The sequence below is a fragment of the Nicotiana tabacum genome, chromosome 20 (assembly GCF_000715075.1).
Source record: "Nicotiana tabacum cultivar K326 chromosome 20, ASM71507v2, whole genome shotgun sequence".
In the NCBI taxonomy this organism is placed as follows: Eukaryota; Viridiplantae; Streptophyta; class Magnoliopsida; order Solanales; family Solanaceae; genus Nicotiana; species Nicotiana tabacum.
In genome coordinates this window covers 63,909,301-63,933,723 of record NC_134099.1, presented here as the reverse complement: position 1 = coordinate 63,933,723, position 24,423 = coordinate 63,909,301, and the positions used below count along the sequence as shown (strand labels likewise).

At 39.7% G+C, this 24,423-nt stretch overlaps 1 protein-coding gene across 1 annotated transcript; it reads left to right on the top strand.

Annotated features, from left to right (window-relative positions):
• The first annotated feature begins 14,628 nt into the window (after positions 1 to 14,628).
• LOC107817828 (rhodanese-like domain-containing protein 8, chloroplastic) lies at positions 14,629 to 22,463 on the top strand. Its single transcript, XM_016643712.2, has 8 exons — positions 14,629 to 15,113; positions 16,798 to 16,851; positions 18,083 to 18,232; positions 19,251 to 19,413; positions 20,068 to 20,159; positions 20,634 to 20,737; positions 21,485 to 21,760; positions 22,126 to 22,463. Exons 1-8 carry the CDS (start codon positions 14,799 to 14,801, stop codon positions 22,268 to 22,270), a joined length of 1,299 nt encoding a protein of 432 aa, XP_016499198.1. The 5' UTR covers positions 14,629 to 14,798; the 3' UTR covers positions 22,271 to 22,463.
• The last annotated feature ends 1,960 nt before the right edge of the window (positions 22,464 to 24,423 follow it).

Below are 24,423 nucleotides of genomic sequence, written 5' to 3'. Positions count from 1 at the left end.
TAAACCTACTTAGTGAAATAGTTGATGGCTACCAGAATGAACCTGTGTCCATTGGATGCTGCTGGCTCAATTGGTCTGATAACATCCATGCCCCAAGCAACAAAGGGCCATGGTGCGGACATCGTATGCAATTTAGATGGCGGATAATGAATCAACTCTTCATGTACTTGACAATGATGACACTTGCGCACAAAACTGATACAATCTCGCTCCATGGTGAGCCAATAATAACCTGCTCGGAGAATTTTCTTTGCCAGAACATATCCACTCATATGCGGTTAGCAGACTCCGGAATGCACTTTGGTCATGATAGTCGTGGCATGTCTAGCATCAATGCATCTTAACAATCCAAGATCTGGAGTCCTTTTGGACAAAACTCCTCCACTGAAGAAAAATCCACTTGCCAAACGACGAATTGTTCTCTTTTGATCATCTGTGGCTTGTACCGGATATACTCCCATTCTGATGTATTCCCTGATGTCATGGAATCGCAGCTCACCATCAAGTTCTTCTTCCACCATGTTACAGTAAGTGTGCTGATCATGGACCTGAATATGCAAAGGGTCAACATAAGCCTTATCTAGGTGATGTAACATTGACGCCAAAGTAGCTAAAGCATCGGCAACCTCATTATGGATCCTTGGAATATGCCTGAACTCTACCGATCGAAACAGCTGACAAAGATCATGCAAACATTGTCGATATGGTATAAGCTTTAAATCCCGTGTCTCCCATTCTCTTTGAATCTGATGCACCAGAAGGTCTGAGTCCCCCAAGACCAAGACTCCTGAATTCCTATATCTACGGCTAGCATTAATCCCAGAATGCATGCCTCGTATTCCGCTATATTGTTGGTACAGTAGAATCACAGCTAGGCCGTAACAGGGTAATGATTCCCTATTTCAGAAATGAGTACAGCTCATATCCCAACGCCTTTCATGTTAGCAGCCCCGTTAAAGAAATGTTTACAACCTGGTTTTCCAACCTGCTCCACCTCATCAATATGCATCACCTCTTCATCGGGAAAATAAGTTCTCAATAGTTCATATTCTTCATCAACCGGGTTCTCGGCCAAATGATTGGCCAATGCTTGGGCTTTCATTGCGGTCCGAGTTACATAGATAATGTCAAACTCCGTGAGCAAAATCTACCACTTTGCAAGTCTTCCCGTGGGCATAGGCTTCTGGAAGATATACTTCAGAGGATCCAGGCGAGAAATGAGGTAAGTGGTGTTGGACGACAAATAATGTTTTAGCTTCTGTGCTACCCAAGTTAGGGCACAACATGTCCTCTCAAGGGAGTATACTTAACCTCATAAGACATGAATTTCTTGCTAAGATAATAGATGGCCTGCTCTTTCCTGTCGGTGATGTCATGCTGACCCAACACATAACCAAATGAGTTATCCAAGACTATCAAATAAAGAATCAAAGGTTTTTCGGGTTCTAGCGGGACCAACACAAGTAGGTTTGACAAATACTCCTTGATCTTATCGAAGGCTTCCTAGCATCATTGGTCCATTTGACTGCAGCATCCTTCTTTAGCAACTTGAAGATGGGCTCACAAATTGTCGTGAGTTGTGCGATAAACCTGCTGATGTAGTTTATCCTCCCTAACAGACTCATTACCTCAGTCTTGTTCTTTGGTAGCGGCAATTCCTAGATAGCCTTGATCTTTGACGGATCCAATTCAATGCCTCGCCGATTGACTATGAATCCCAACAATTTCCCCGATAGGACATCGAACGCACACTTTGCAGGGTTGAGTTTAAGATTGTACCTGCGGAGCCATTGGAAAAACCTTCTCAAATCTTTGACGTGGTCCGACTGCTTCCGGGACTTTATGATTACATCATCCACGTAAACCTCAATATCCTTGTGTATCATGTCATAGAATATGGTTGTCATTGCCCTCATGTAAGTTACCCCAGTATTTTTCAAACCAAAAGGCATGACCCTGTAGCAATATGTCTCCCATGGCGTGATGAATGCCATCTTTTCCGCATCTTCCTCATCCATTAAAATCTGATGATAGCCCGCATAGCAATCCACAAAAGACCCAATCTCATACTTGGCACGATTATCAATCAAAATGTGGATATTTGGAAATGGGAAGTTGTCTTTTGAACTTGACTTATTGAGATCACGGTAATCAACACACACTCTGGTCTTACCATCCTTCTTTGGCACAGGCACAACATTGGCTAACCACGTAGGATACCGCATGACCCGAATGACCTTTGCATCAAGCTGCTTTGTGACCTCTTCTTTAATCTTCATACTCATATCAGTTTTGAACTTTCTCAACTTTTGGTTAACGGGAGGAAATGCTAGATCAATCGGCAATTTGTGGACCACCAAATCGGTACTCAATCCTGGCATGTCGTCATACGACCATGCAAAAATATCCTTATACTCAAACAATACTTTAATTATTTCTTCCCTAATTTACGGTTCAAGATGGACACTTATCTTAGTTTCTATGACATTATCCGGGTCCCCTAAATTGATTGCTTCTATATCATTCAAGTTAGGCTTGGGTTTTTCCTCAAAATGACTTAGTTCCTTATTAATCTATTCAAAGGACTCATCCTTATCATATTCTGATTCATCATCACACTCTATTTCTTTGATTATTATTTCAGAATTAGATTTACTTATAAGACTGGGCCGAAGATTCCTCATGCATGTCATGTCACTGAAACCAGCATAAAAAGAACTGTACAGAGAAGAAAAGAAAAACAAAAATGAAACTATCAGGAATGATGGAAAATGGAAATTGCATTTCATTGAAAATAAAGGATAACAGGGTTTGTACCTCAACAAGCGACAAATAAAAGTCTGGGTCATAACCCTGGAATGACCCAGCTATAAAGGAAAACAAAACAAACTACCAAGACTCCTTCCGGGTAGGGAGATGAGTAGCCTTCCAATTGTTAAGCTTTGTATTCGACTCAACAAACTGCACGTCCGTGTTGCTAGAACCTTCTCCAACCTCTAACATGTTCACATCATCAAACAACCTCTGGAACCTTTCAATTAACTCCTCATCAATGTCAACCATAGAACTTGGAACTATCGCCACTGGGCATTTCCTGGCACCGGGCTTGACAAAAGACCTGGAGAGACGCGGAACAGGCTTTGTAAGTGTCCACGCCTTCTGTTTCAACCTTTTAGCCCTTTTCACATCTGCCACTGTAGGTTTGAATACAAGACCGAACGTACCCAAATTCTTAGGGATGGACACTAGTTGCATGATACCTTGCAGAGATGCACTCAGACCTTTACCGGGTACACAACCATTTTTCAACATTTCAAAGGCCACCATGACTGATGCGGAGGTCATCTTTGGGGTTGGAACACATTTCCCTTCCGGAACCTTCTCCACCGACACTGTTTCAAAAACTTGATAGACCCAAGACCCTTTTCATCTTCAACCTCAATGAACGGGACAGAGGCATCACTGTGAGCACACAAATTATCTTCACCATGCACGATGATCTCTTGTCTATCCCATTTGAACTTGACCATCTAGTGTAGGGTGGAAGGGGACTGCTTTGGCGGCATGAATCCAAGGTCGACCCAACAGTAAATTGTAAGAGATGGCTACGTCCAACACCTGAAACTCTATGGTGAATTCCACCGGTCCTATTGTCAACTCAAGCACTACATCACTAACAGAATTTTTCCCTCCACCGTCAAATCCCCGAACGCAGATGTTGTTCTTGTGAATCCTCTCATCATATACTTTCAACTTATTCAGAGTAGAGAGAGGGCAGATGTTTGCATAAGACCCATTGTCAACTAATACCCTGGTAACCACAAAATCTTCACATTTTACCGTAAGATAGAACTGTTGTGTTCAGTACCTTCCACATGCAACTCATCATCAGAAAAAGTGACCCTGTTCACCTCAAATATTTTGTTGTGGATCTTTTCCAGATGGTTTATTGAAATTTTGTTGGGAACATGAGCCTCATTCAGAATTTTCATCAAGGCCCGACGATGCTCATCTAAGTGGATTAACAATGACAACAATGAAATTTGAGCAGACGTCTTTTTCAACTGCTCCACAATGGAATAATCTTGTACCTTCATTTTCCTCAGAAACTCCTCTGCCTCTTCTTCAGTCACTGTTTTCTTCACTAGAACTGCATTATCTCTAGATGTTTTAGCTTTCTTTAACTCTTCTGGGGCAAAGCATCTCCCCGAATGAGTTAATCCCTGGGCCTCATTGACTTCTTCTTTCACTTCCTTTCCCTTATAGGTCACTATCACCCGTTCATAGTTCCATGGGATGGCCTTGGTGCTGATTACCGGCAACCAGGTTACAGGCTTAATGATGACAGGATCTGTATGGGCACCCTCTACAATTATGATAGGCTTGTTGGCCACTCCTGGCACAACCAGTTTTAACTTTTCTTGCTTTGCTATAACATCACTTGGGGATCATTTCTTAGCTACCACAGATGGCTTGTCGTTTGTCATGCTCAACTTGTTCACTGATCCTTCAACTATTGATTTTTTAACTGGCTTGACCTCACTGGACCGAATCATCATGATAGTCTATGAAGGCTTATTGGGCTCCCCTCCTTTATGTACTATCTCAATCATGTTTGTTTCTTGATAGGTTGGCAATGGGTTCTAGTTGATGTTGGGCGCCTCTGGAGTTTGGACTTCAATCCAGTTCGTGTCAATGAGCTCCTGGATGGCATTTTTCAGGTGCCAGCACTTCTCCGTATCATGCCCCGGAGTACCAGAACAATATTCATAGCTCACAGAGTAATCAAGATTCTTTTGAGGAGGGTTTGGAAATTTCGACTCAATTGGCCTAAGCATATCCAACTGCCTCAATCTATGGAATAGACTGGTTTAGGATTCCCCCAATGGGGTAAAGGTTTTCTTTCACTGCAACCTCTCGTTTTTGAATGCTGGATTGGGTCGGAAACCTGGGTCGGTAGGGTTTCGGTAGGCTCGTGGGGGTGGGTAGACATTTTGTGGAGGTGGGTAGGTGTTTTGTGAGGCCGGGACATGCCATTGAGTGTAGGCAGGAGGTTGAGTATATGTTTGGGCGTGGTGGACAGAAATATGAGGGTTTGGTGACGGGAAGTAGTGTTGGGGTGGGTTATATAGGGTTTGGGTGTAGGTTCGGTGATGGGGTCGAGGCTGGGTATATTGGTGTGATGGGCCCCTGGGTCCAAACCATGATCCTGAATCAATTGTCGCCACGTCTTCTTTCTTCTTCTTTCCAATCACTCCCTCAGTATCGTTCTGAATGGATTGGGTAGTTGCCTTGATAGCCGAGTAACTCATGATTTTGCTTGATTTAAGCCTTTCTTCCACCATACCACCCATCTTCACTACCTCATTGAACGATTTGCCTATGGCCGATATCAGATGGCCGAAGAAAATGGACTCCAGGGCCTGCAGAAAGTACTCCACCATTTCGCTCTCCTCCATCGGGGAGTTAACTCTTGCCGCTTGTTCTCTCCAGCGAAAACCATATTCTATGAAACTTTCACTTGGCTTCTTCTCAATCTTAGTTAGAGACAAACGATCTGGGACAATCTCGATGTTGTATTGGAAATGGCGAGCGAATACTTGGGCCAAATCATCCGAGGTATACCACCTGCTGTGATCCTGACGAGTGTACCACTCCAATGCCGAGCTACTCAGACTCTGGCTAAAGTATGCCATCAATAGCTTATCTTTCCCGCTGGCTCCTCTCATTTTACTACAGAATCCCCTCAAGTGGGCCACCGAATCTCCGTGCCCGTCATACAAATCAAACTTCGGCATCTTAAATCTCACTGGCAACTAAACATTAGGAAATAGACACAAATCTTTGTAGGCCACGCTCACCTGGCCTCCCAATCCCTGCATGTTTTTGAATGACTGTTCCAGGTTTCTAACCTTTCTGAACATCTCCTCATGTTCTGGGTTTTTAGGTGGTTTCTCAGTCTCAACAGGGAGGTCGAAATGAAGAGTATAGGAGTAAGGTTCTGAGGCCTTGAAAGTAGGCTCCGGGGGATAGTATTGGTTATCTTGGGTCTGGAATAAAGGCTCACTAGAGGATCGGTGGAGTGTAGCAGGTGGGGGTGCCATGAAAATAGGGGTAGATGGTAGAGGAGGGTATGGAACTAGTTTGGGTGGTGGAGCTTGTGGCGTTTGGGAAGTGGTGCCCTGGTAGTGGTGGTAAATGGGGAAGCCTGGAGATTAATCAACAATGGGAGGTTCTTGGGATTGAGTCAGCGGCGGGATGAAAGCAGGGTTGGTAGGGTAAAATGGTGGTGGATGCCCTTTTACACACGCCTGGTACATGTCTGCCATCTGGTATTTCAACTTATACAACTTCTCTTTCAGGTTAACATCAGACTCTTCCCCCTCTCTTCATGGGTCAATAACACTTGCATCCAGTTCTTGGTTAGCCATGATCAACTTGTCTTTGGACCTGGTGTTGTACGGATGAGTTGCCAGAATGCCAGACAAACTAACCACCTACCTGGGCTTGATGACAACAACAAACTTGTTAGCGATTAGGGCTTAACAGATAGGCAACCGCACGTTAGGGATGCAATGCACCTAAGCAGTTAACCATTTCTGTTATGCATTTGATCGGTTGCTTGCGTCATCCCAGCTTTCCCTAATTTCATTTTGCAACTTCTCTCTTTTTTTCATTCCTGCTTTTCATTGCTTGATTCTTGTTTTTCTTTTATTCCCTCATTTTTCTCTCTTGTTTTGCTATTATTTCCCTCCCACAATTCTCTTGTTTTCTCTCCTTTTTTTTCATTTCATGGTTATGATCGAATCCTATGGGGATTGCCTACGTATCATGATGCCGTATGAATCAGACCAAGCCTAGTTCTAGGGGATAAGTGTAAAAATAAATAAAAAAATATTTTGGGGTTTTCAAATTTTCATAAAATAAAATGTCTTGATTACAACGACTCATCCTACAGAATTTAATCCTAAAAACTAACAGACTCAAAAAAGGGTGGGCTAATAGACTCCAACAGAAAGATAAAAATACAGACTCAAAAACAGACTAACAGACTCCAACAAAGAAAATGAAAATACATACTCGAATGAAAATCATGAATACATCAATGCCTCAACTACTCCAGGGGCCAGCGGGACATCAGTCGGTCTCGCCACGGGCCTTCGTGCAAGATCCCCTTGAAGACGCTCCAGGTCACTTATTATTTGACGAACAAAGGTGATTACCACACCAAAAAAGGTGGTTCTAGTCATATCTTCACATTCATGGTACTTCATGACAATGTAGGCAGCAATTGCTCTAACCCTCTCCCTGATGATACCCTTTTCTTGGAGCAAACGCCCTATTTGCTGAGACCTAGCTTCTAGCATCTAGGCATCATGATGGTTTTGACCCTGCAATTGTTGCATATCTTCCTCTAACTGGGCCATTAATGCATAGCAATGTTCCCTTTATGCTTTAAAGTTATTAGCTTGCTTGGCCATCTCATTTTTGAGGGTAGTTAGCCTTTTCTTCAAATTGGTGACTGTTCCCTCATATTTCCTTTTCAATTGCCGGACAAACTCTGCTCATCCCTCTACATTCTTCGCTAACTGTGTCCGGGCCCTCGCCAGATTACCCTCGTATTTTTCCAAATCATTCTCACACTCAGCTAATTTCCTCTTGAGACCACTTATGAGTCTTTCATCCTTTCGGCTCCTTTCCCGATTCTCAGCAGCTATTTTCTTTTTTTGGATCTATGCTCGAAGGGCCTTGTTGTCTTGAGCCAATTTCTTCTTCTCCCCTTCATCGGTCACGGCCTATACACTTTTGTCAAATTTAATATCCCCGATCTGTTCCTCCAATTTGCTTACGGTGGCTCTGTAGTTTGCCTCTTTTGCCAACCAATCTCATTGTTCATGCGCTCCATCAGTAAATTGTTGGACATGGGGCCTTTTTGCGGGCCGTTCAGGCTCTTGATGGACTTGAGACCTTTTACTGTACCAAGTTGTGTAACTAGGCTCCAACTCGCCTCTGGATAAATCTCATACCTGAGTCTTTGGCTCTAAGAACCTACATTGATGCCAAATACGATGCACCCTTTCTTCTGGGAAGGCAGCTTTTGGTTCCAATTCAATGACCTGTCGACTCAAATCCTCATCATGTGGGATAGTCTGGTACCTGCCTAACTGGCGTAGAACTCTGTTCAGGGCATAAGGTTGAATGATCCAGAGACCCATCAATAGAAGAAAGCACACTTCGGCTGACATGTAAATAACTTCACTGACCGAGAGCCACCCGAATGTCCACGCAATTTTGTCCGCGGTCAGGGAACTCAAGTGTGCAAACCATGCTTCCACACCATCCGGAAACTCATAGCCCTCCACCCGTTGTTCATGTTTTTCAATGCATTTAAGGCCGGTCATGCCGCAGTTCATGTACCCACGGTGGCAAAGGTGTTCCACCATCCAGAGTTGTAAAAGCATATTGCATCCTTCAAAAGACTTTCCCCCTTCTCGGCAAACAGTGAGAGCTCGGTAAATCTCCGCCAGGATCATCGGTACAATGGTTCCATTTGCCTTTTTAGTTATGAAGTCGGTTATCCCCACAAGCCCCAATTCTATATTTCCATATATACGCACCACCACCTGATCAGCTGATATATGATGATGATTTTGCCCACAGTGGTCGATATGATATGATTGGATGCCCTTAGAGGCTGATGATGTTATGAAACATGTAGCTATGCATGACATGACATTCATACGCATATACATGACGCTAAAAGTAATTTATGATTTAAAAAGTTGTCCAGACTTACAGGTTGAGTCATGCACTCTATATTTCTTCCATGTCTCTTATATACTTATTTATGTGCCTTACATACTCGATACATTATTCGTACTGACGTCCCTTTTTCCTGGGGACACTGCATTTCATGCCCGTAGGTCCCGATAGATAGGTCGAGAGCCCTCCAAGTAGGCTATCAGCTCAGCGGAAGATGTTGGTGCGCTCCATTTGCTTCGGAGTTGCTCGTTTGGTTAGTATAATTTAGACGTATATTGTTTGGTATGGCGGGACTCTGTCTTGACCTTATGACATTTATGTACTTTTAAAGGCTTGTAGATATATGTCGTGTATATAAAATATTGTAAGGCTTGGTCGGCCTATGTTTCGAGATTATAAAGGATCATGTTGGCCTATTAGGCCCGTATGTCATGTGTATATAATGATGTAATAAGAAAGATACGTTACGTTGGTACTCGGTTGAGTAAGGTATCGGGTACCCGTCACAGCCCATCGGTTTGGGTAGTGACATAAATAATTAGTGCGCTTAAAGCAAACTACGGAGTTCATTTTTAATAGCTAAATTATAACGTGTGTGAGGGCCATGGATGATTTAATTGCTTATAGCACACCTCAAGTTTCTCTTAAAGTGATTTCTTGATTTAATCTCATAAGGGCCATAAATTATAGATTTTATTTAATATGGCACACCTCGCTCTAATTAAAAATTACTCTAACCAAACATAATCTAAAGCTTTATTTGTACAACTATTAATTTAAAGAGTGCACTAGGCTTTCAGGCGTTTGGGCCATGCCTGCTATAGACATAGTTGGCAGCAGCATTTAAATGAGGCTCTGGGCTCGAAAGCAGGCCCAAAACGATAAGGCAGACAATTCCCTCATTTCTAAGTGGCCCTACTTCCAGGCCCAAAGTAAGCTGAATTTGGTAAAAGGGATGAATGCTAAAGGGTGTGGGACTCAAGATCGAGTCCCCACAGGATAAGGAAACATCTGAAACCTGAGAGGCTCGCTGAGCCCATCTGGCTAACATTAGTACACAACCATGTGACATTTAAAAACGTTAAATGCTACAAACCATATTACACATTTAGAGGAGGCATTGTTTTGGATTTGATTGAATATGTAATATGAGGCAAAGATTATGCAATGTTCCAACCTTAATTTTGGCTCAAGCTAAATTATAAATACATTGTAGGAAATTCAGACCTCAATTCCAACCTTACAAACAGCAATGGAAATACTACATAGTTCAGAACATTTGGCCCTTGTCAAAACAATAATTCATTACTCGAACTATAGTTCTTCAAAAAGCACAAATGCTCAAATCAAACTCTAGAATGAAATGAACTAATGAATTGTGATGTGACCAAACCAAGATCTGAAAATCCAAACCTGATTCTAAAGAGACTTAAACTAACCAAAGGAAAAGCACTCATCTAGTTTAGACCATGCCACATGAAGTCCAATATTCTACATGTCTAACAAATAAAGCCTCAGTCAACCTACTAAACTATGATACTAATTCAACTTATACACAAGACTCAAGTCAGTGACATAAATGAGCATAAAGAAACTAAATTGCAGCAGAGCTGAATGATCTTAAAGAAATCAAAAGACTAGAGATTCAACAAAAAGTATTTGCCATTAGAGTTCCATGTTGGACTACATTTTTTGCACTTCACATGTCATTCAAGGTGCAGGAGCTACCTGGGAGTCAAGCAAAGTAAAAGAGTGAGGATTTCAACAAGCAAAGATGTAGCAAGGCAACACAATCAATCAGCAAAAATTAGCTCCTTCAGTCCATACTCAAACCCTAGAAATTTGACAAGATGTTCAAGCTTTAAACCCAGAATGAAACCAACTAACAGTACTCGAACTTTTTTTTATGTGTTTTCTAGTTCTGAAATTCCTATCAGTATATGTATTTTCAGTGTTTTTGATGCAGAGAAAATGATGCTTTTTCCAAATCCGCTTTTCTAGTGAAGGAAGGGTCCTTATTTATAGGCCTCTAAGGCCATGTGCCTGAAAACAGAAATCAGAATATTTCCAGCCTGCAAAGACATCTTTTGTAACTAATTGGGACAGTTGGCAGCCTTTAATTGGCTCCAGATTGGGCTAGCTACCCATATTCTAGAAACTCCTAATGCTAACCTTATCTGAGCACCCCAATTCTACTTCCCAAATTAACCCCCTTAACTTCCTTATTGTTCAACTAAGACCCTAGGAGTTTCTAACCATTTACAAACTGAGGCAAACATCACAAAGCAAATCGATATGAGTGAAACCAATCAAACAATAAACATATACTGAAGAAGGTGAAAATCCGGACCCTTGACACAAATTAGAAAGATTCAACTTCAAGATGAACTTCAAAACAAAAATCTAATTTCTAACGATCAGTGACAAATTTGACTATAATTAAAAGAAGAATGGAGCAATTAAAAACACTAAATCACAACAAAAGGAAACCCTGAAAACTAGAATCATGCAATTAGAAACACAGATTATAACAAAATAAGAAGAAATCATGATAGCATATCCTAGACAAAACAGTAATCTAACCTAATCAAATAAACAGGAAAATCAAACCATTCGAGCGAGTGATCACTAATGGATAATGACCTAAAATAACAGACCAACTAATAACTAAGGAAGAAGGAAAAAACATCAGAAACAAGAAAATAAAGCAAAAAGAAATCAAAGAAGAGAGAAAAGGGGGGGGGGGAATGACTAACCAGACAAAGCCTGGGAAATACTTGAATCCAAACAAACGACCAAAAGGGGGAAGGAACAGGGCCGACCAAGCAACTGAATCTCTCAAAATCGAACCAAAGCTCATGTTAACCAAGGGCTCTCAACGAGAACGCTTGGCTAGCACGAATTTTGATTCGTATTGAACTCCGAGAGCCAAAGAATTGGACCTAAAAGAACTAGGGTTTTTCATATCCGAAATTCTGGGAGTTTGAGGGTATTTTTTGGGAATTAATGATGGATTTAGTAAGGAAGGGTGAAAGTGGTTGTGTGGTAAAGTCTGAAGATGTTTGGCGAGATTAGGGTTCAGGGAACTCCGGTCTTTGATCTAAAATTCAAAGGGCTCGACTATGATTTGAAGGCAACAGGTGGGAGATTTAGGATGAGGGGACGAAGAGGGTTCCAGGAAGTTATTTTTGGGTGGATTGGAGTGGTTTATGGCATCGCCGCCGGCAGGTGGGGAGTTGGGGTCTAAGGGCGGCAGATCTCTAGGGTTTTGAGTTGGAGACGAAGAGAACTGAAGGGTGCGTGGACTGGGGGGACCTGGTTCCGACATATATATCATTATAGGCATCCATTCTGGTCCGTTGGATCAATGTGATCCAACGATTGAGATGAGAAAAGGGTAAAACTGGGTCGTTTTGGTCTGGGGTGGGGCTGGTCCGAATTTCGGCTGGAATTGGGCTGGGGCCTGGGCGGAATTTATGTGGGGTTTGGGCTCAATTAAACTTTGGCCCAAATTGCCCTAATTTCTGATTCTCTTTTTACTTTTTCCAATTTCCAATTTTCTCCTTTTTCTTTTCTTTTTCAAATTAATTTAAACCTAAATTAATGCTTTACAAAATAAGCTAATTACCCATCATAATATTTACAAAAATTGATTAACTCCTAAATTAAAAGAAAAACTACAAATTTAAAATTAAACGGCTAAAATACAAAAGTGAGCCATTGTTGTGATTTTTCATTTTTATAAAACAACTAACTTTAAAATGTAAAAAATAAACCCCAAATGCAATGTAGAGTATTTTTATGTTTTTCATGATTTAAATAAAATAAACATGCACAGCTAAATGCAAACAATTAACGAAAATCCTATGAAAAATCTACAAAAATTGCAAGTAATGGAAAAAATTTATTTTCTTGAATTTATGAGAGTAATTATTATAGAGCAAAAATCACGTGCTCACAATAGTATCAGTACAACCGACCTCATGTACTTCATAAGTGTCGAGCCTAACCTCGTCGAAGTAGTGACAATGCTATAACAAGTTACTCACTGTAAACCTGTACGAGAATAAATGGTAACAATAGAAGAATAAAGAAATAAGAATTAACATGAAAATCAGAGCAGAAAATACATAACAAAGGGCCCTAGAATATCGCATATTCTCAAATTCACAATACCACAAGGATATAGAACCAACAATCAAGAACAATTATAACATATCTTTTCCGATGTGGCACGTAACCCGATCCCCTCCCCCCCCACAGGTGCGCACACACAAACATATATACGAATACCATTACGGTGTGCAATCCGATACCAAACAATATATCAATATCCGTTGCGGTGTGCAACTCGATCCCAAATACAATATCAATACCGTTGCGGTGTGAAACCCGATCCCACATATCATTTCAATATCCGTTGCGGTATGTAACCTGATCCCAATTATATAACATGAATGAACAAAACTACAATCAACTACGCCGAATCTCACAATGAAAACGCAATAAGGAAATTAAAAAAATAAAGACATAAGGCGGGTAAAAGCGACTATCTAGTATCATACAAAACATAAGGCAATGGAAGGCAGTCAATAAATAAAGACATGGATACATGAAAATATATAGCAAATTAAGGCATGTAAAGAACGAAAACATAAATTTAACAAGCAAGGGCACGTAACAATTAAAGTATATGACATGCAATAGCATGGAATAAATGAAGGTATGAAGTGACTGAAGACAAACAACTAAATATCTCAACCCACATGCTTAACCCATGATAACGTAGATACTCTTGTCACCTTGCATATACACCATCCCCACACATAAATCAAGTAGCAAGTCGACCAATTACGTTCTAATTTCCTCAAGTTAAGGTTAACCACAACGCTTACCTCTTTCTACAATCAAATCAATATTCAACCGTGGATTTTCTTTTTGAACAAGCCTCCAAACCAACTGAATCTAGCCAATTATCGATCAAACAATTCAAAACAAGCTTTAAAAACTAGCCACGAATAAAAAATGTTCAATTTTTATCATTTTTTAAAAAGTCAACAAAAGCCAATCCCGTGCCCGCTTGGTCGAAAATCTGAGATTCAGACTAAATCTCGATTATCCATTCACCCCCGAGCCCGGTTATGTAATTTGTTTCGAAATCTGACCTAAATTTAAGGTCTAAATCTCAATTTTAAGAAATTCCTAAATAACCCCTAATTTATATCTTGAAATGCATGAATTTGATGAAGAAATTCATGGAAAAGTAATGAAAATTGATGGATAAATTAGAGTTGCTTACTAATGAATTTGGGAAGAAAAAGCTCTCAAGAAATTACTTCAATAAAGTCTAAGGTTGAAAAATAATGTAAAATAAGTTAAATCCCCTTTTTTCCATCTTTTAGCCACGGACCTCCCAATTGCGAATGCTAGCTTATATTGCAATGTACCGACCTGCATATTCTGTTTGTTTTATGCCCTTAGTTAGACTAGAATCCAAGTTTCAACAGTAGGATTGAAATTATATGATACTTTTGAAAAATAAGTAGGTTACATATTAGAGCTAGATATAATTTTTTTTAAAAAAAAAATAATATTCAAAATCAAACCGTAAATTCAAAATCGGAGGAGCATTTTCGAAATTTTTTATTTTGTGTATCATACAACTGACATTAGTTGTATGAGGTAACTCTTTTGTTTCATAGTTTTGTGGACCCATATTTCTGTAGACCAAAAGTGTAAGATTGGGGTCCACAAATTTATGAGACAAAAAGGAGTCTCATATAACTAGCGTAAGTTGTACAACACACAAAATAAAACTCCTCGGCATTTTCTATAACTCTCAGGGGCCACTACTACCATTATCATAGGTAGTGTTTCGAAATTATTCAAGAAGAGGAAAAAGAAAAAGAAAAAGAAATTTCTTGGTCAGTTCATATGTTATCCATAAAATGTTCCATTCCTTAGCCTCTTCAATGTGTTGTTGAATACTAAAGGAAAACAGCTAAAAATTTGAGTTATTTGTGTGAATTTGGGCAATGAGCTCGTTTACAGTCATGAAGCCATTTATACTTGCTTCTAACGAACCCACTGCATCTTTCCCCAAAAATCTTACTGCTTTTCTCCCAAACCCAAAAAATACTTGGACTAATAGGAACAGTATTTTGCCATTTGTGTGGCAACTGAAGTGTAAAAGTCTCTCTTCTTGGAAATGCAAAGAAAATGTATGTACTGCTGCGTTATCCTCAAAAGAAATACCAGATGAGGAAGAGTTTATAGTGGTAAATTTCTACCGCTTTGTTTTCATTAAGGACCCCGAAGAGGAGGTCACCAAGCACCTTTCCTTTATGGAGGTAATTGTGTATTCTTATTCTGTGATTCTGTCCTACTTGGTTTGCAAATGTAGTTTGAGCCTTTATTGATATGATTCTTAAGCATTTCGTATGCAAAATACCGATTATCTCCAACTCCTTCAGTTTAAATTCATGCCATAGATGCTACATAGTTTAAAATCCTCTTGGCGCTAAATTTAGGAGCTAATGACTAAGTAAGTACTATTTTGTGAGCTCATTAGCTGAATTGTGTTAACCGTCTCATTTAAAAGTTTAAACTATGAAAGTGGGACAATTCATTTTAGGTCTACAACAAGTCACTGAACTTGCGAGTCTTATTCTTTTTACGTTTATAAAAAAAATGTTGGCCAACTTGTGCATACCTTAGACTACTCCACAGAGTACCTGCTATCTCCCACCAACATAGGTACAGGGGCACTCCGTCCCCAAGTCCTATAAAGACATGTTTTTTGCCTTGGCTGGAAGTTGAGCGGAGGTCTACGTGGTTTTTCATCCCACTTCATTGACTGCTAGGCTACACCCTTTGAGTACGAGTCTAATTCTTTTTATTTTTATTGGGCACATAATATTTTTGTTACTTGAGCCTAGGACCTTTGCTGCTATAATATTGAGTTGTATCAACCGACTCGTACAAACACCTAAAATAAATGAAGAGGAACACTTTTACTCATTTATTTTAGAGCTGCAACGCAAACTGGCAGAAACACAGAATATTTGGTGCCCAACAAGGGAAGTAGGTAGTTCTATATTATACCTAATGCCTCTGCATTATACCATGCTCAATGCTCAATCTCCCCGTGAGTTTCAGCTGCCAACACATAAGAACAGAATAAATAGTAGAAAAACCTTATGGGTGATATACTTTGAACAGTTATCTAGTGTAACATATGTTATTAAACTTCTCCTCAAGTTTTCACTCGTCTCTTGAGTTGGTTTTGACATATCAATTGTATTTATATGTATGGTTGTATGAAGTACAGAATGGGCAAAATCCTAGTTGAATCATAAAACATCTAAAATGTTCACAACAAATTTCTGGTTGATAAGTTTCAGGTTCAGGAATGATAAAATCTGCATACTCTAGTCTTGGAATGTTTCAAGCATTCTCGAACGATAAGAGGTTTTTAGTGCTAACAGTTAACATCACCTGGATTGGAAAGTATTCCAACCCGCCTGACTTTTCTAAGATATGCTTTTCATTTTATTTGGTTTGAATTCTATAAAACTGGTGAAAGAGGATAGACTTGGTGCTCATTTAAGATGTCATCCAATTTTGGTGGAGGATATAGTTATAGTTTCATTCACCTTGAGGAAGAGGAAGATTTTGACTTAACTTTGCATGTTATATTTTATTTTAAATATTTGATGTTTTGAATCTAGATCTTGCCACATGTATTCCAAAACAAGGAATACAGTTGCTTTCTTTAACCCGGAGAAGCAATTTAAGGGGTCATGGATTATGCTGCATACAAAGTTTATCAATTATTACTGGCTTGGATTTCAAGCTCTTTTCAATTGAGATCATTTTACTTCAGATCATTATTTTGTAAAACTCCTTGGCTCCAAAATGTTGATAGGTTTTCCGTACAACATACTACTGCATGTATATCAGTGCAATGCCTGATTATGTGTTAAAGTGCTCTTTCAGTCAGATTATTATAACAGATATTTCTCTTTGATGCAGGGACGAGATGTGCATGGCCGCATATACTTAAACCAACAGGGAATTAATGCACAGGTAGGACTGTTTGTTACTATCTCACTGTTCTTACCCTTGTGTTTTCTGCTTTGGGCATTGCTATTGTTTAACCAAAAATTTGAATATCATGGTTCTACTTGGTATTTCTATTAAATATTCAGCTGAGAGCTCAAAACGTTCATAGTTTAATACTTGGTGGGAGGGACATGCGGAGGTTATTATTATTATTATTATTATTATTATTATTATTATTATTATTATTATTATTATTATTATTATTATTATTATTATTATTATTATTATTATTATTATTATTATTATTATTATTATTATTATTATTATTATTATTATTATTATTATTATTATTATTATTATTATTATTATTATTATTATTATTATTATTATTATTATTATTATTATTATTATTATTATTATTATTATTATTATTATTATTATTATTATTATTATTATTATTATTATTATTATTTTGCACGCGGGGTGTGGCATAGTGGTAAATGAAGTGGGTTGGGAACCATGAGGTCTCAGGTTCAAATTCCAATGGAGGCAAACACACTAGGTGATTTCTTCTCATCTGTCCAAGCATTAGTGGATGGACACTCGGTACCCGCACTGGTGGGAGGTAGTAGGTACCCCGTGGAATTAGTCGAGGTGCGCAAGCTGATCCGGATATCACACTTATTAAAAAAAATATTTGGGTGCCCATTAATTAGGCTTTGAGTTTTTCTTTTAAGGTTGGAAAAATGATGTGCTGATAAGTGTTGGAATAGGATCCATGGAATTTGTGTAGTATAATATGTTTTGAACTTTTCTTTGAGTAGAGTGAACATAATTTTAGGACAGACATAAAAGGAAAGCTAGACATCCAATTAAGGATAGAAAGAGTGATATGAAGCAAGATAGGGCGTACCTGTTAAGAAAATGTAAAATTGAATGCTTGGATCAGCAAGAAGAAGGTGCAAAGTTAGAATATATTAGGAAGCTACTATCCAATCCACCCAAAAGTTAGTTCTTTTTTTCCTTTTATTTTTTCCTTAAATGAGCGCAGAAAGGATAGGTTAATGTCTTATTGATTAGCACGCCTCATGGTCCTCAAAGTATATCTTTTCCTAAGAAATCATATTCCTGTGGTTCTGAACTGAAAATTCTTTAGATCACCAGCTCAGTGTTGCTACAGGCCACTCTAAATCCCCCTTGCCAGCTATAAGTCAAACAAAGTTATTCTGTCTTCTGATACTTCCTGTTGGTGCAGTACAGTGGACCAAAAAAAGATGCTCTTGCTTACGTTAATTGGGTGCGGGAAGACCTCAGATTTTCTGATGTACTGGTCCAGATCTCGCCAGCATCAAACGGGCATACCTTTCCAAGATTGAAGTTGCGTTATAAGCCCTCTCTTGTACAGGCAAGTCTCGCACTGTCTCATTCCTGCATGCTGTTGCCTGCTTGTCTGGCTCACCAGCTACTTCATGGATAGTAACTTAAGGGATATCTTCTCTTCATGACATGTGAATTGATAGAGTTTAAATTTTGATTTTATTACTCCCACCCAATAACTGAAATTGTCATATTATGTATAATGTAAGGACATGCTTATTAGTTTAGATTTGCGCTTTGTTCTGTTTGATATAGCAGCCTCTTTGGCCAGGATTATGTCTTCTTGCGGGCAGGCAACAAACTCATCAGCTTCTGTGTTCTTTCTTCCTGACAATATGACTATTTGATCAACTTTTTTTGGTTTAAAACTGTCATATTATTTTATACCCTTCGGCCAGCTAAAGAAATAGATCAAAGAGAGCAAAATGAAGTAATGGACTTAGTAATATAGTATTTCTGCTTAGCTTTCCCAAGATGTTGTTTTCTCAAGTGATCAATTGATCAATGATCAGTACCAAAGTCGAAGTGTGTCAGCAGAATAACCCACTTTAAGACTGATCTTATGAGAGGTAAGCTCAGAAAAGGATTTCAATTTAAGATTGACTATAGAGGAGGTAGATACTTGATTTCAGATTGCTCTTAGAGAGGTTTGCACAAGCAATTAACAATTCAAATGTTCTTGAAACAATAAAAACCTATAGGGTCTGTATTTTCAAATTACCTCATCTTTCTTAATTTGGGGAAATCTTAGATGTTAAATGAAACTTGAAGGTCAGCAAAGATATTTAAAAAGAAGTTGGGATTGATGGTTCATATGGGCACGTCCTAGCATCTGCATAAGTAGCTCCTATTGACAGTAGGCTTATGATTTCCTTATAGAAAAGCATCTGCATAAGTAGTGCTTTTCTGAGGTTCAAGGGGGCCTTTAACTATAGCTTGGGACTCGAGGAAAATTTATCCATTTATAGAGGACCAATGTATACATTAATATATCTTTTCTCTGGTTTTTAAGGCTTATATTGATACTTCTAACATTTTGTCAACAGTTGGAAGGAGGGATTTCTCACCTTCCTTTGCTTGATCCATCGATGAGAGCGGAACCTTTGGCACCATCTGAATGGAGGAATAGATTGGAAGCTGTAAATAACACTAATAATTCATCACATGAAAACATCAATCCCAGTTGTATACTTCTTGATGTGAGAAATGGTAAGTATTCTTCTGTTGCTTGTTACTGCATTTTTGGTATTTCTTTGAACGCTCTGGAGATGTCATATATATGGGGTTGGCCTGATTAAACAATGTGGCCAACTCTTGATGCTGGTTGTTCAAGTTTCACCCTGCTCAAGGTAAATAAAACTGTTATTCTTGTAGAAGTACAGATATTCCCAGCCCCCTCATGGGATTATTTTATCCCACCATTGAGGAATATCTGGAAGCTACTTAAGTCTCTATCACAATGTTTAGCTGTGATACCACGCAAGAAATAAGAGAAGAGGAGATATATTGATGACGTGTGAATATGGAATAAAAGACACCTATTTATGTGTGATATACAATCCACATCTTATATTTAATTGGTCAATAACTAACTTAATATCAACACTTAACAGTGATTCTAACATTCTAAATGCTAACACTTGTAATTGTCCCCGTACAGCTTCATGCTCTACGTTTTAAATCTATGATTAGACCAGTCTAGTCCCATTCCATGTCATTTATATAAACCAAAAAGCCGCTTAAAGTGAAACATCTTATTATGCTCTCTGTAAAAGTCAGCTATCGTCTTTGCTATTTCTTTTGCATAATTGAATATTTCAAGTGCCTTTTGTGCTAATAGATTCTAGTTTGATTTTCCGGAAGGTTATGAATGGGATGTTGGGCATTTTCAAGGCGCTCAGCGACCGGATGTTGATTGTTTTCGGTCCACTTCATTTGGGCAATCTGACTCAGAGGTTTTAGCAATTTATTATCCAATTTCTGTCTTGTTGTCCAAGCAAATGCTAGGAAATTTAATTTTTTGTTACTTTTTACATAAATTGAAGTGCTTGCTTTCTTTCTGATCCCATTACTTGACCAAAAGCTGTAAGTATTGGTTTTGCATGTCGATCATAGTATAATGCAGGAGAACACTTCCCTTCTCAGCGCTTCTCTTGTTTCTTCTCTTCATTAATGATTAATGTATCTGGCTAGAATTAACCTATTGGGATGATGTGAAATCTGGTCCTTGCTTCCATAATATCCTGATATTTGTTTCCGTTGTATTCTCGTTCATAGTTGCACTGCTGCATGCTGCTATTTTCCTTGGTTGTATGTCCTCTGTATGCTTAATATAGAACTTAAAGACTGTCACCTCGTGCACAAGACAATATCCTGGAATGTGCTTTTGTCTGTAGATATAACTAATATCTTGCCATCCTGTTCTGCAGGTGATTGCTTCAGATCCATTAGCAGCTGTTGATAAGGAGAGAACTGATATATTGATGTACTGCACTGGAGGTATCCGCTGTGATGTATATTCTGCTATACTACGGTAAGCTGTGTGTTCTTTTTGTATGCGTTTATGTTCTATCATGTACTTATCATTTACTTAAGTGCTATAGCATATATGTGTGAGATATTGGAACTTTGAGCATTCTCTTAAGAGATACCATAAGAATATCCCCTTTTCGGCTTTCCAGGTTATAAAGTACTTCGAATATAGAATTTGTTGTCATCAACCCTCCACAAAGCAATTATCTTCCAATAATTTCTCCCCCAAGTCATACTGTTGAGGGGTGAGAATAGCTACTTCTGCTGGTGTTTGTACTTTTCATACTGCTCTTCTACAAAGATCACCTGTTGGCTAAATGAGCTACATAACCCTCATTGGAAATCAATTTATGAATCAGGCTGCTCTGACGCATGCATACGTGGAGATTATTCAAGCTTTTACCTGTAGGAAATTGCATTAGTAAATAAGTTTCTTCAGTAGCCAACATCAATAGGATCTCTCAAATGCAATTTATAAATTCTGTTGGACTAAACACTACTGTCATATGGTTCTGGAAACGAAGATTAGGTTTGAGGAGTATGTGCCTAAACTTCGCCAGCTATCATATTGTTATTCAGTTGCACAACATAAATTATTTTATCTCAATATTCAGGTGCATGTGATTGCACCATCACTAGAATTGGGATCTTAATTAATGCTTTGCACTCTGTTCAGTTTTACCTTAGTGTCTTACGTGAAAATGTTGTGTGAGTTCACAGCTGACAACTTATTTTGTTTTCACAACAGAAAGCAAGGTTTTAAACGATTGTACACCTTGAAGGGGGGCGCTTCTCATTATCTTGAGAGAGAAGGTTCTGTAGGTTGGGTTGGAAATCTGTTTGTATTTGATGCCCGTCTTTCTCTGCCACCTTCTACTTACAAGCCTGAAGTGGAGATGGAAGCAAGCACAAAGCTAGAGGCCCCCCTGGATAACTCGTTTGCCAAATGCTACATCTGTGGTTCACAAGTCTGTGAGCTGAGGCACCGCAATTGTGCAAACCTCGACTGCAACTTACTTTTCCTGTAAGACTAACCATTTCACCAAATAAATATATGGATGGATGCTACTTTAATCACATATATTTGCCTCATCAAGCCTGTGGGGTTGGTATATGATTTGTTTTCCTTCCAAAATTCAGCTAACGAGAGACATTTTGGGCGAAAGACTTACATGACTTAAATTACCTATTTGTATCAACTTTCCTCCAAGTAGGAGAAAGAACTTGACGTCTCTAGCCAAGGATCCTTAAGATAAAACTTTTCTACGTGCTTTCCTCCCGCGGAGGTTGCTCCTATATTACTATGTGCTTTGTGTCAGTTGTATAAGCAGTACATCGAAATAAAGTGTGTAGTTATATTCGTTCTAATACTTGATTGGTTTTATTCAGATGCTGCGAAGGCTGCGTGAAAGACCTAAGGGGATGCTGCTGTTCTCAATGCACATCTGCACGTCGACTTAGGCCGGTGCTGACAGGTCACCAGAGATACCAAAAATGGCATAATTATCGAGATTTCGAGTTGCAAAGCCTGTAACATCTTGACCAGTCATCAGTTTCCATATCTTTGGAAGTTGAAAATGTATATCTCCAATTAAGAGAGGAAATTGACCTCTAGTTTCTCTGCGGGAGGAATGTCCATCAGTCACAAAATTAGGTTGTTAAGTACCCCTATTAGGTGAAAATATTAGGCATATATAATCTTGGAAGAACGGTGCATGACGACTTTGGTTTCGGGGAGCGGAACGGAGGGGGCATTTCGCTGTTGGGCTTTGCCAAGGCTTTCGATCTAGTCATTGCGAACTCAAGTTTTACGAAGCGGGATGAACATTTGATTACTTACCAAAGTTCGGTGGCGAAGACTCAGATTGACTATCTCCTCCTCAGGAGATGCGACAGAAGGTTGTGCGAGGACTGCAAGGTTATCCCAGGTGAGACCCTCTCAACGCAGCATAGGCTTTTGGTGATGGACATTTGTATTAGGATAAGGAGGAAGAAGAGGTCAGTACAAGGACGCCCCAGGATTAGGTGGGGCGCCTTAACTAAGGATAAAGCTAAGGAGTTGGAAGGAAGGTTATCGGCAATGGGAGCTTGGAGAAGTAGTGGGGACGCAAACACAATGTGGTCGACGACGGCGGACTGTATAAGAAAGGCGGCGAGAGAGGTGTTAGGGATATCTACAGGCCACAATGGTGGCCACAAAGGAGATTGGTGGTGGAATGCAGTTGTCCAAGGTAAAGTGGAAGCAAAGAAGGCGGCTTACCTGCGGTTAGTAGGGAGCAATAACGAGGAGGAGAAGAGAGAGAACGGTCAAAGGTATAAGGTAGCTAGGAAGGAGGCAAAGATGGCAGTGACGGAGGCTAAGACGACAGCTTTTGCTCGTCTGTATGAGGAACTAAGGAACAAAGGTGGGGAGAAGAAGTTATTCCGACTCGCTAAGGCGAGAGAGAGGACAACTCGGGATCTGGACCAAGTGAGGTGCATAAAAGATGATGACGACAAAGTTCTGATGGGAGATGACCAGATTAAGAGGAGGTGGCAAACCTACTTTCATAAACTTCTAAGTGAAGAAGGGGATCAGGATATTATACTTGGGGAATCGAGGAATGCCGACAGTCACCATGAATTAAGTAATTGTAGGGACATTGAGATCGATGAAGTCATGAAGGCAATGCGTAAGATGAGAAGGGGCAGAGTTACCGAGCCAGACGAAATTCCGGTTGAACTGTGGAAGTGTGTGGGTAGAGCAGGCTTGGGATGACTTACTTCATTGTTTAGTGTTATATTCAAGACTAATAGGATGCCTGAAGAGTGGAGGTGGAGTACAATGGTCCCGTTGTATAAGAACAAAGGTGATGTCCAGAGCTGTAACAACTATAGGGGCATCAAATTACTAAGTCATACCATGAAAGTCTGGGAGAGAGTGGTAGAAATGAGAGTGCGAAGGACGGTGTCTATTTCAGACAACCAGTTCGGGTTCATGCCGGGGCAATCTACCACAGAAGCTATCCACCTTATTAGGAGGATGGTGGAACAGTACAGGGATAGGAAGAAGGATTTCCACATGGTGTTTATTGATCTGGAAAAAGCGTACGATAGGGTTCCTAGGGAGGTCTTATGGAGCTGCTTAGAGGATAAAGGGGTCCCGATTGACTATATTAGGGTGATTAAAGACATGTATGCTGGAGCTAAGACTCGGGTTAGGACAGTAGAAGGCGACTCTGAACACTTTCCAGTTATTACGGGGTTGCACCAAGGGTCTGCGCTCAGCCCATTCCTATTTGCCCTGGTGATGGATGCACTGACTCATCATATTCAAGGGGAGGTGCCATGGTGCATGCTATTTGCTGATGACATTATTCTAATTGACGAGACACGAGGCGGCGTCAACGAGAGGCTAGAGATTTGGAGACATGCTCTTGAGTCTAAAGGTTTCAAGTTGAGCAGGACGAAGACGGAATACCTCGAGTGCAAATTTGGAGTTGAGCCGACGGAAGCTGGAGTTGAAGTGAGGCTTGACTCTCAAGTCATTCCCAAGAGGTGTAGCTTCAAGTACCTTGGATCGGTTATTCAGGGGATCGGGGAGATTGACGAGGATGTCACACACCGTATAGGGGTGGGGTGGATGAAGTGTCGGTTAGCGTCGGGAGTCTTGTGTGACAAGAAAGTGCCACCGTTACTAAAATGTAA